The sequence below is a fragment of the Triturus cristatus genome, chromosome 9 (assembly GCF_964204655.1).
Source record: "Triturus cristatus chromosome 9, aTriCri1.1, whole genome shotgun sequence".
NCBI classification, from domain to species: domain Eukaryota; kingdom Metazoa; phylum Chordata; class Amphibia; order Caudata; family Salamandridae; genus Triturus; species Triturus cristatus.
The window spans coordinates 384,116,860-384,129,095 of NC_140592.1; the positions used below are offsets into that span (position 1 = coordinate 384,116,860).

A 12,236-nucleotide genomic window follows, 5' to 3' on the forward strand; every position below is an offset into this window, starting at 1 on the left:
AGTCTGGTCAAAGAAGGTTGGGAGCAATCTCCAAGGAAACCTCCCCAGGATGTATACAGTTACATGCTGGCCTTTAGGAACCAGACTCGGCGCTTCAGAGATCTTGCTCAGGCAAATCTGGAGGCCAGCCAGGAAGAGATGAAGCAGTGGTACGACCAGAATGCCACTCTGGTTGAGCTTCAACCTGGTCAGAAAGTTTGGGTCATGGCCCCTGTAGAACCTTGTGCGCTCAAGGACAGGTGGACTGGACCATTTGAGGTTGTGGAGAAAAAGAGTGATGTCACCTACTTGGTGGACTTGAAGTCTCCCAGGAACCCCTTGAGGATCCTGCATGTCAACCGGTTAAAGCCCCACTTAGAAAGGTCCGAAGTGGGCATGCTCCTAGCCACAGATGCTGGAATGGAGGAGGAGAGTGAGCCTCTTCCTGACCTCCTGTGTGCAAAAGAGCAAGATGGGTCGCCGTCTGTTGGGACAATTCCCTGATCTGTTCTCCTTAATCCCTGGTGTCACTCATTGGTGTGTCCACGATGTGGACACCGGGGACAGCACTCCTGTGAGGCACAAGGCCTACAGGGTGACTGACAAGGTCAGAGCATATATCAAGGAGGAGGTCTCCAAGATGTTTGCCTTAGGGGTGGTTGAGGCCTCTAGCAGTCCTTGGGCCAGCCCAGTGGTCTTGGTCCCAAAGGCTGCAGCGCCTGGTGCTTCACCAGAACTTCGGTTCTGTGTGGATTACCGAGGACTCAATTCGGTCACCAAGACTGACGCGCACCCCATCCCCAGAGCTGATGAGCTCATAGATCGGTTGGGGGCTGCCCGGTACCTTAGTACGTTTGATCTAACGTCTGGGTACTGGCAGATCCCCCTGACTGATGGGGCAAAAGAGAGGTCTGCATTCTCCACACCAGATGGGCACTACCAGTTCCGGGTTATGCCCTTTGGGATGAAGAATGCCCCTGCCACATTCCAGAGGTTGGTCAACCAGGTATTGGCTGGACTGGAGGATTTCAGCGCCGCCTACCTGGACGACATAGCAGTGTTCAGCGCCAGCTGGGAGGAACACTTGCGCCACCTCCAGGAAGTGTCGTTGGCCCTGCGCAGAGCAGGCCTCACAATCAAGGCCAGTAAGTGCCAGATTGGGCAGGGTTCAGTGGTGTACTTGGGGCACCAAGTAGGGAGCGGCAAGGTGGCCCCCCTGCAACCCAAGATAGATACCATCCTGGCTTGGGAACCGCCCAAAACCCAGACTCAGGTGAGAGCCTTCCAGGGTCTCACGGGTTACTACAGGAGGTTTGTCAAGGGGTATGGCAACATTGTGCACCCCTTGACCTCGCTGACTTCCAGGAAGCAGCCGAGACTTGTGATCTGGACTGACGCCTGTCAGAAAGCCTTTGACACCCTGAAAACTGCAATGTGTACAGCACCGGTCCTCCAGGCGCCCAACTTTTCAAAAGAGTTCATTGTCCAGACAGACGCTTCAGAGCATGGTGTGGGGGCTGTTCTAGCACAGATGAATGAGGAGGGCCGAGACTTACCTGTAGCCTTCATCAGCCGGAGGTTACTTTCCAGGGAACAGAGGTGGAGTGCGATAGAGCGTGAGGCATTTGCTGTGGTCTGGGCGCTGAAGAAGCTAAGACCCTACCTGTTTGGGACTCACTTCCGGGTTAAGACAGACCACAGGCCCCTCAGATGGTTAATGCAGATGAGGGGTGAAAACCCAAAGCTGTTGAGGTGGTCCATTTCCCTACAGGTGATGGACTTTACGGTGGAACACCGCCCTGGTACAGATCACGCCAATGCTGATGGTCTGTCCAGATTTTTCCGCCTTAGTGATGAGGACTCCCTAGGTGAAGGGTAGTTCTCCCCACATTTCAGCTGGAGGGGACACGTGTTGGACCTGGCATCATTGGCATGAGTCTCTCCTCCATTTTTTTCTGTTTGCCTCCTCTGTTTGCGATGTTTTTGCTGGAATATTGCTTTGGGCACTGTGCCACTGCTGATCAGTGCCACAGTGCAAGTGCTCCCTATGTTAAATTGTTACATTGATTGGTGTTACCATGATTGGCTTGGTTGACTTACTGTTCAGACCCTAGTCTAGTGCACTGCGTGTGCCAAGGGCATGTAAGTTAACTGCTGCTGGTGGGCTTGCAGCACTGGTTGTGCCAACCACAGAAGCAGCTTGTAAAATGTGTCCCAGGCCTGCCATCGCAGAGCCTGTGTGCAGTCCCTGACTGCCATGTCGACTTGGCAAGGTAACCTACTTGCCAGTCTCTAAAACCTTCACTTTGCCACATTTCAGACACCTCTATGGTAGGCCCTAGGGCTGGGTGCATTGTTGGCAAAAGGTAGGTCATGCCCTGATGTGTGTGGCATGACCTAATAGTGAATTACAGCCATTTTCGTTTTTTACTATTGAAGGGCTACCTGCCTCCCATAGGCCAGAATGGGCAGACTGATTATTAACACCATTCTAATCTATCTGACTCAGGGAGCATGGTAGCAGGTCGAGTTTAGTATCCCTGAACTCAGAATTTAATAACACATCCTTTAGGATGGATGGTCTTTAAATTCTGTGTTTGAAAATAGCCCTTTTAGAAAGTGGCTATTTTCTTGTCCAACTATCCACCGGTCTCTTCTGGTTTGGTGTATGTGTCAGGGGCTGGGTGGCTCCAGAGGTCTGAATGAGTCAGTGTGGGGTGAATGAGGCATTTACACTTAGAGTGAGGGAGGAGTAGTCCCTGATAGCCTGCCCTGCCTGACACAATGCTGGCTCCACCTCCTGCCGGGCGACTGATAGCCCTGCTCCTGCCAGTGACAATACTGGCTCCGCCTCCTTATGGGCGGCTGATGACCCTGCCCTGCTCAGTGAATAGGCCAGGTGCCTCTGCTTGGCAACACCCACAACAAACCTGGGATGGGGGGAATTTCCCTGCTTGGACAAAGGGAACAAAGCAGAAAAGGGGTATAAAAGAAGGACCCCTGAACCAAGAACTCAGATCACTTCTGACAAGGAAACCTCTACCAAGGACAAGAAGCATGCTGATCCAAGGACTTGCCTCCCCCTTCTGCCAGTGTGCTGTTTGCTGGGGGGAACCTGAAGCTGCTTCTTTATTTTTGCCAAGGAACAAGGAGAGAGGAACTTGGTGTGTACTCTCAAAAGCTTGCTAGAAAATCTCCAAGGGCTGGAAGAGTGCCAGCCTCCTGCTGAAGTCACAGGGCCAAAGGACTTCACCCTCTACTGAATTGCTGGTTGCTGGAAAGTGTTGTTTCCGGTGCACAGGGGAAATCTGCAGTCTCAACGTCGCCGGACGCCGCCGAATCCAGCTCGACATCGTGAGTAACGGCTCCAGTGTTCCAAGCATTCGACGCCGGCCGCCGGGCCCGATCGACGCCAGTAGCAACGCCAGGAGTAGTGAGTATCGGCTCCAGCACCAAGTGACCCCGTCTTGACGCCGGTATCGACGCCAGTGAGTAGTGAGTATCGGCTCCAGCTCCAAGTGACCCCGTCTCGACGCCGCTGCTGATCGCATCGACTCGACGCCCTTCTCGACGCCATGAGCGCTGCTCCGGCCCGACACCTCTCGACGCCGCTGTGGATCGACCCGAATCCGAGGCACGATCGACGCCGACCTCGACGCCAACATCTCGACGCCGTGGATCATCGTTTTCTTCATTTCCAAAGGTACTGTGTTTGTGGGGTCTGTTGCAACTCCAGGCTCGACGTAGCGCTCCTCGCGGTCGACGCCGAACCTTGGGAATATCGTAAACTCGACGTCGTGTGACTCCTGTGGGGGTCACATTGTTGCCAAGAACTGTGTTTTCAGAAGAATACTTCCTTTTGTTGCTAAAGACTTATTTCCTAAGAAGAAAACTTTACCTGAACTATCATTTTCCTTCCAAAGAGTATTTATTAAGATTGTGGTATATTTTTGTCGTTATTTGGTCTTGTGGTAAGCCTTATATAAAGATACTATTTTTATAATAACTCCTGTGTTGTGTCCATTTGTAGTGTATTCACTTTATTACTGTATGTGGTCATAAATGCTTAACACACTGCCTCTGAGATAAGCCTGTCTGCTCTGCCAAGCTACCAAGGGGGTGAGCAGGGGTTATCTGAGTGTGTGATCCCTTTGCCCTGACTAGAGTTGGTGGGTCCCTATTTGTCAGAAGTGGATACCTCTGCCAACTAGAGACCGCCGGTTCTAACAAAAGGCCAATAGCGGGTGAAGAAAACAAAAGCACACGCACGAGCGTGTGTTCCAAAGTTTAAAGTCCTTACTAAATGTCTCGCAGGGCAGCGCATGCGCGCTGGCTCAGGCGAGACCTTAAAAAGAACAGGCGGAATGCTGGGTAAGTACTGCTTATGTATTCCCAGTGGGAGGGGCAGGGTTAGGGTCCAAGCATTCCACTGTCTTTTTTTCTGTCGGGAGATGGTTATCTCCACTTTGTCAATGAATGGGACGAGGACATAAGGGACCCGGGGGTAATCACTGTGATCCGCAGTGTGAAGTGCCCCTCTGGTTGCCATACTGTGACATCCAGGAATGGAAGCAGATTGACACGTAGGGCCTCGTCATTGTCAGGGAGACACAGGGATCTGAAGGCACGTTACAATGCGTGTGCACACCCTCGCATGCTGGTAACGAAGAGCAAGGCACAGCACGAGGAGGCACCAAGTTTTGACTAAGCAAGCTTCACTTTTTGCTCCAATTGAGCCCAAATACTCCTGATTGCAGCCACAACAGTGCCACCAATGATGATCGAGGCAGACACTGCCTCGCAGAATCAAAACAGGCATGTTTCAACCCATGCAGCAAACTGGACTCGAGTTGCACAATCCCCAAACCCCCATTTCTGCATCTGCCAAGACAGCCCAAACCAGGATGCAGGTTATCTAGGGCGATAAGGGCTTTCACAAGTTGCTGAAAATCCCCCAAAAATGATCGCAGGAAAATCTAAGTTCACCAACAGCGCACAAGACAATCCCCACAGCAACACGTCAGGATCATCCAAAATTACGCCCAGTACAAATCCATTGTTTCAGAAGGTTGCTCAGCTCGTTACCAATTTCTGTAGCAATCAGGGTCACAGGTAAGCTGTGCAACTTCTTCTTTGTTGAACAACCTCGTACAGCGAGCATATGTAATACACAGTATCTTCTTGAACTCAACATTCTATACACCTACTTAAATACCAAGAACATACCAACCATTCTAATTCTACATTCTGCATTCATAATTACACTGTGATAATACCAATACTACAGAACCTCAACCGACCAACCTTCACTGCAAGCCAATCTCAAATTGACAACAAAATAATTTTAGAATAGTTTTAAATCCACAGAAGGCACCATATGTTTGTCCATCGTCTGATTTTTTCCTCAGTGAGCTGCTAAATTATGGGGAGGGGTGGGTTGTAAACTTGCTGTCTCACTCCCCACATAGGAACCAACCCCTGGGTCATCCCAGATGAGAGACTCCTGGGGCTTCCTCAAGCTCTCTCATTGAACAGGATATTTGAACAAAGGAAGGTGGTTAGAGGAAGATGCATCTATCGATAGGTGGTTTGATGATATCAAGGGTCACATTTCCTAATATTTGTCACTATGTTATACAGCATGACAACTTGGTGCACTGCATCAAATGGAGAGGGCAGGAATGTGCAGTATCTAGTAAGATATGGCGCATTCCTGCTCTTCCTCTGTGCTGGGCACTTGTGGCTTCCAAGCCGCAATGCAGGCCCCCTTTGCACCATGGTAAAAGGGTGTCCGTATTACAGTCAGGATAGTTTTGGTGCAGGAAGGAACACCTTCCTGCACAAAAACAATCCTCTGAGGCTTTCTCCTCTTTCTATATGTGCTACAAAATGCCACATATGTAGAAAGAGGGAAAAAAGTGTTGCACCTCCCGTGGAATGGTGTACCTGTTTGACGCATTCCGAGGTTTACTACTGGTAGTAAATCTGGGAATGTGCCAAAATCCATAGGTCGATGTGTGGGAACACTAACGCTCCGGCCATGCTCCACCCTTGGAACGCCTGTTCAGGACTGAGTAACGCAAAGCAGCAAATTGCACTGGCTTGCGTTACTCCAGATTTGCCAAGCCACGCAGAGTCAATCCAAGTGTCTCTGCGTGACATAATAAATCTAGCTTAAGGGCTTGCGCTGCCTTTGCAACACAAACTCTTGATAAATCTTGCCCCGAGTTTTTAAGCAGGCATCATATATGTTATGTGTGTTTGCCATTTGGTGCATACTTACTCCCTATCCTTAAGACTAACATACATAGTAACACGCAGAGGAGTGCATGAACACGCTAACTACATAAAACCTAGGGGCAAACAATAGATCATAAGAACAGAGACAAGCATCCATAAGTGGACACGGAGTTAAACACCAGTGTAGGAGGTAAACGAAAACAAATGTGCCCAGGTTGGCTACATGGGGAGGGCAAAAAGGGCTCTTTGCCCCTGGCCCCGCACATTTTGGGGGCGCTGCATTCCTCTTAAATATAAATGTACATAATAATTAACAAAATAGGGCTAACCTTTTCCTTCATGAGGCAGGTAATGCAGAGTACCACTAGATGGCACCAAATACTATGTTTTCAATTTTCCAGCGTACTTGTTTTCTTAATTTCAACCTGCAGCTTAGATGGGAAGGCAAAAAGAGCCTCACAAAGGTTTTGGCCCTTGACCCATTATATAAACGGAATGTGCCTAGAATGTTAAATGTTTGCCACCATTTTATATGAACACAAGCAAGTGTTCTAGTGTTTTCCATTTTCCCAGCGTACTTGGGTGCATATTAACAACGGCCAGCGATAATTATCGCTGGCCGTGCTTAGCAGGCTATCCTCTGGTATTTATCGCCCTGGTAGCGCGTTATTAACAACGCGTTACTCCAGGGCGATAAAAATTCCAGAGATAGTGAGGTTATCGCCCTTTTGCAGGGAACATCGCTGGTTTTTCAGCGATGTTCCTTGCAAAAGGGCGATAACCTTGCTGGTATCAGCATAATCCACCGCCTATGTTAGGGATGGCTAAATCAGGATTTTAGTAGACGTTAGGTTTTGGCGAAAACAGACGTTTTCGCCAAAATCTAATGTGTGCTAAAATCATGTGGGTTGTTTTGCAAATATCGCGATGTAAACATCAGTGATATTTGCAAGGTAGTCCATCTTGGGTACGCCCAGTAACGTCCACTTTGCATCTCATTGGAGATGCAAAGTGAGGCGTTTGGAAAAAGGGTGCTAACATGCGATTATGCATGTTAGCACCCTCTTGTAAATAGGGCGCTGGTTTTATCTCTGTTTTTTTGGCTTTGTAAGCCAAAAAAGCGGAGATAAAGCCCTTGTAAATATGCCCCTTGTTTTCTTAATCACGAGCTGAAACTTAGATGGGAAGCCAAAAAGTGCATCACAATTTTTGTTTTTTACCTCTAAAAGCTTCTGACATGGCCGGACAAGCCTAAAGCATATATTCCTAGCCATCATTTTGCATGAAAAAAAAACAAGTGTTCTACTATATCTATCGAATTTCAATTTTCCTAAACCCCTATATGTCACTGGTTGGACCGCCAAAGACATTAAGGTGCCCAAAGACAGAGAGAACAATGACGTTGGAAGGACACTCAGGCAGAAGAAGAGGCACACACGAAAAACTACCTGAGAGGGTGCAGGTCAAACAGTGGTGGCTGCAGTTCTGCCAGTTCTATGGCTGTGATACCAACTGACCAAATGTCACACAGTTCATTGTACCCTCCCTTCATCTCCACAGCAGCTACTTCCGGAGCCATCCTGGGGTGGGGAGAAAAGGTTAAAAAATGAGTATTTATTGACACAGCATACATGCCTGCACCTAAACCACAATAAACCACAAACATTTTGAAAAAAGATAAATATATGTCTAAACGTAAATAGTCAGACAAAAACATTAATTTTATTACAGACATGCACACGCAAATCGGGTACTAGTCAGACATGGGTAAAGACAAACCCCCTTACACACACAACATGACATACCTATATACACGTGGACCGGTCATTGGCCGCAACTGAGTGTGTATTTACTATTTTATGTCCACCTTTGGCTTGATAATGCAGTACCTTATACAGCAGATCAACACAAATATAACTGTGTTTTTAGGGCCATATTTATGACGCGGTTTGTATCGCTCTTGCACCATGCAACGTGGTGCAAGAGCGACACAAACCATTAGTCTGTAGAATGAATTATGGCAATGTTTGAGATGGTGAATCCACTATTTTGTACTTGTTTGCACTTTGATGGTCACAATGACCAAATAAAGTTCTTTGACTGACTTAAGTCAGATTTGCTGAAGTCACAGAAAACTTTGCGTGGCTTTAAAAATCTAGAATAATGCAACGCAGCGTAAATTGTTGTGTTGCGCTACTCTGCCATGGTTAGGCTTTACAATGGGCATTGCGTTGATGCTCCAACCCAACACCCAAAGTTTTTGATGCATTCCCAGATTTACAAGACCATGTAAACCTGGGAATGTGCCAAAAAGATGTGCCTCCCCAGGAGAGGCGTAAAGAGGAGAATATCTTTATTTCTACTTATTAATTCCTTTTTCTATTTGTGCTGCATTCTCCAGCACACATGGAAAGAGGCTAATGCCTCTCAGGATTGTTTTTGTACAGGAAGATGCCCCTTCCTGCACAAACACAATCCTGCATTCAACGCAGGCCCCTTCCAATATGGTGCAAAGGTGCCTGCGTTGGCACTAGGTGGCCCATTGTGCGCCAGCGCGGGGGGAAATGTCAGGAATGGCCTGTATTCCTACCCTTTTTTAGAGGCGCCACTATTTGAGAAATAGGCACCTTAGTTTTTTGACGCAATCGCTTGAATGTACCTAAACACACTAAAGGTACTGACCTCCGAAATGTGATGGTTGTCACAGAGATACTGCTTGTGTGGCTTTGTCAGGGTAGACCAACAATGTGAGGAGCGGTCAGCTCCCCCAGTCTGTGTTAAACATGCCCACTCACACACACGCACACACACATACTTTAGCAGTGCATAGTGACATATCCTTCCCCACAGTCTCCTCCACAGACAATCTGAACACAGCTTTCATGAAATTGCAGTAGCTAATTTACTGAGAACAGGGAAAAAGTGAGGCTGTGTCATGAGTAATCTATGTAGCGGGACCCCTTAGGGTACACGTCCCTCACAAGACAGATATTTAACACTTCAGTCGTAGGTACAAGTGTAATCATGTAGGAAGAATTAGCAAAACCAAACAAAGGGAAATGTACACAGGAAAAACAAAGACTTTCACAGACACCAGTATACACACCAATAAGCATGTAAGATTACTGCCTATTGGGAGAGTTCAAGGAGGAAATTACACATGGACTATGCGCTACATTTAGCATTAACTCTACCAATTGAAGGACACTGTACTAGAGCAGCTCCTTATTACACAACACCCTTTATTCATAATATATGGAAATGCCACCACCTTGTGGGCAGTAATGGAAACTGCACCAAACCTAAATATTATTATTAATAATAATAACAGTAATAATAATAACAATTTATTGTTATTATTATTATTATTATTAGTAGTAGTAGTAGTAGTAGTGGTAGTAGTAGTATTATTCGTATTGTTAATAATACTAATAATAATACTGATAATAATAATAATTATTATTATTATTGTTGTTATTGGTATTAATAATAATAATTATTATTATTATTAGTAGTATTGTTAATAATAATGAGAATTATTATTATTATTATTGTTAGTATTATTATTATTGTTAGTATTATTGTTAGTATTATTAGTATTGTTAATAATAACATGTAATGGGTGTCTTCTGTCCTAGATGTGAGTCTTAGGTCCTCAAAATTGGACTTCAACATGCAATTTCTTTCTGGGCTTCCATGGCTTTCTTGTGAAAAGGTTTCAACTAATTGAAAAACCAGATCAGAGACACTTAATTCTAGTTCTTCTACTCTGTGGTATTTGGTGAAGCAGTTAACACAGAAAGTGATGGGTGGAATACTTGAAATGATCTAATTCACTGGTAATTACTCTGGACCACAAAAGAATGCATCATTTTAGCCCATACCTGCTAATATTGGCTGGGACTAACTGCATCCAAATCAGTCCTCATATGAAATAGTCCTCACCACACTGCCAGTTCTAGTGCCTTGTGAACAAAAGCAGCAGCATCATATTTATTCTAATCCTGTCCTACTAACAGTGGGAAAAGTGTATTTATTTGGGAGGTCAAGTGCATTATTCTGCTCCAGATGAATAACATTGAAGACATATTTGGAGTAATTAGATTTACTGTTCTAACTGGAAACAGTGGGGAAAGTGTATACAACGGCGGGTGGGGGGATTTAGGGCAGAGTTCCTATCCTACGCTGGGGAAAAGTGCATTTATTTGAAGTGGGAGTTACATTTACTCTCTCTAACTTCTGCACACACACACATATATATATGTATACCAGTTCGGACATGCGGCCTCTGCCAGGAGCAGTGCATGACTTCACGTATCAGCAGGATTATTATATCCGCGTTGTGTGGCCCGGTCAGACTCTAGTGTAAGAGGCAGAACATTGGGGTCCCAAGGAGGACTCAGTGTGACTTAGTGTGGATTCACTTTCTTCAAGAAAAAAACCCTTTTGCCAGGTATTACAGTGCTCACTGAGCATGGACTCCGCCAAGGATACTTTCCACTGTGGTGCATGATGGGGGCTGTAGTCTCTACTCACCTGACTGCAGCTGCAAGTAATCCGGAGGAGCCACCTGACTTCCCGCCCAGGGGGAGGACCTTAGCAGCTCAAAAGGGAGGTGAAAGTGTAATCCTTGTCATGTGAAGGGCGCCTGAAGAAGGCACACCTAAACGCCGAAATGCATTATGCCCTGCACTCTCCTAATAAAGAGAACCTTCCGAAAAGTACCCGCTGTGTCCTCTGATCTCTTCCGCATGGGGTGGTTTGAATTGGCTATATTGACGTGCTTGCTGGCAGCACGTATAAGAGGACCCATTCTTAAAGAGGACTGCGTATTGCTGGCATCAGTGAAAACACTTTCTTCTTCCGAGGTATCTGATCACGCAGACCCGCCTCAGCAACCAGTTCGGACATGTGGCCTCTGCCAGGAGCAGTGCATGACTTCACGTATCAGCAGGATTATTATATCCGCGTTGTGTGGCCCGGTCAGACTCTGGTGTAAGAGGCAGAACGTTGGGGACCCAAGGAAGACTCGGTGTGACTCAGTGTGGATTACCTTTCTTCAAGAAAAAAAACCTTTTGCCAGGTATTACAGTGCTCACTGAGCGATGGACTCCGCTAAGGATACTTTCCACTGCGGTGCATGATGGGGATGTAGTCTCTACTCACCTGACGGCAGCTGCAAGTAATCCGGAGGAGCCACCTGACTTCCGGTCCAGGGGGAGGACCTTAGCAGCACAAAAGGGAGGTGAAAGTGTAATCCTTGTCTTGTGAATGGTGTCTGAAGAAGGCACACCTAAACGCCGAAATGTATTATGCCCTGCACTCTCCTAATAAAGAGAACCTTCTGAAAAGACCCCGCTGTGTCCTCTGATCTCTTCCGCATGGGGTGGTCTGAATTGGATATTTTGATGTGCTTGCTGGCAGCACGTATAAGAGGACCCGTTCTTAAAGAGGACTGCGTATTGCTGGCATCAGTGGAAACACTTTCTTCTTCCGAGGTATCGGATCACGCAGACCCGCCTCAGCAACCAGTTCGGATATGCGGCGTCTGCCAGGAGCAGTGCGTGACTTCACGTATCAGCAGGATTATTATATCCACGTTGTGAGGCCCGGTCAGACTCTGGTGTAATAGGCAGAACGTTGGGGAACCAAGGAGGACTTGGTGTGACTCAGTGTGGATTCACTTTCTTCAAGAAAAAAACCCTTTTGCCAGGTATTAGAGTGCTCACTGAGCATGGACTCAGCCAAGGATACTTTCCACTTTGGTGCATGATGGGGGCTGTAGTCTCTACTCACCTGACGGGAGCTGCAAGTAATCCGGAGGAGCCACCTGACTTCCCGCCCAGGGGGAGGACCTTAGCAGCACAAAAGGGAGGTGAAAGTGTAATCCTTGTCTTGTGAATGGTGTCTGAAGAAGGCACACCTAAACGCCGAAATGCATTATGCCCTGCACTCTCCTAATAAAGAGAACCTTCTGAAAAGACCCCGCTGTGTCCTCTGATCTCTTCCGCATGGGG

At 46.9% G+C, this 12,236-nt stretch overlaps 1 protein-coding gene across 2 annotated transcripts in view; it reads right to left on the reverse strand.

The window, feature by feature from the left end:
* Nucleotides 1-12,236, reverse strand: part of LOC146798005 (mitogen-activated protein kinase kinase kinase kinase 5-like) — a 581,883-nt gene that overhangs the window by 269,603 nt on the left and 300,044 nt on the right. For both annotated transcript variants that reach the window (XM_085625240.1, XM_085625239.1), the window contains one exon: nt 7,668-7,799. In XM_085625240.1, coding sequence (XP_085481366.1) covers nt 7,668-7,799 — 132 coding nt within the window. The remainder of the gene's footprint in view (nt 1-7,667; nt 7,800-12,236) is intronic.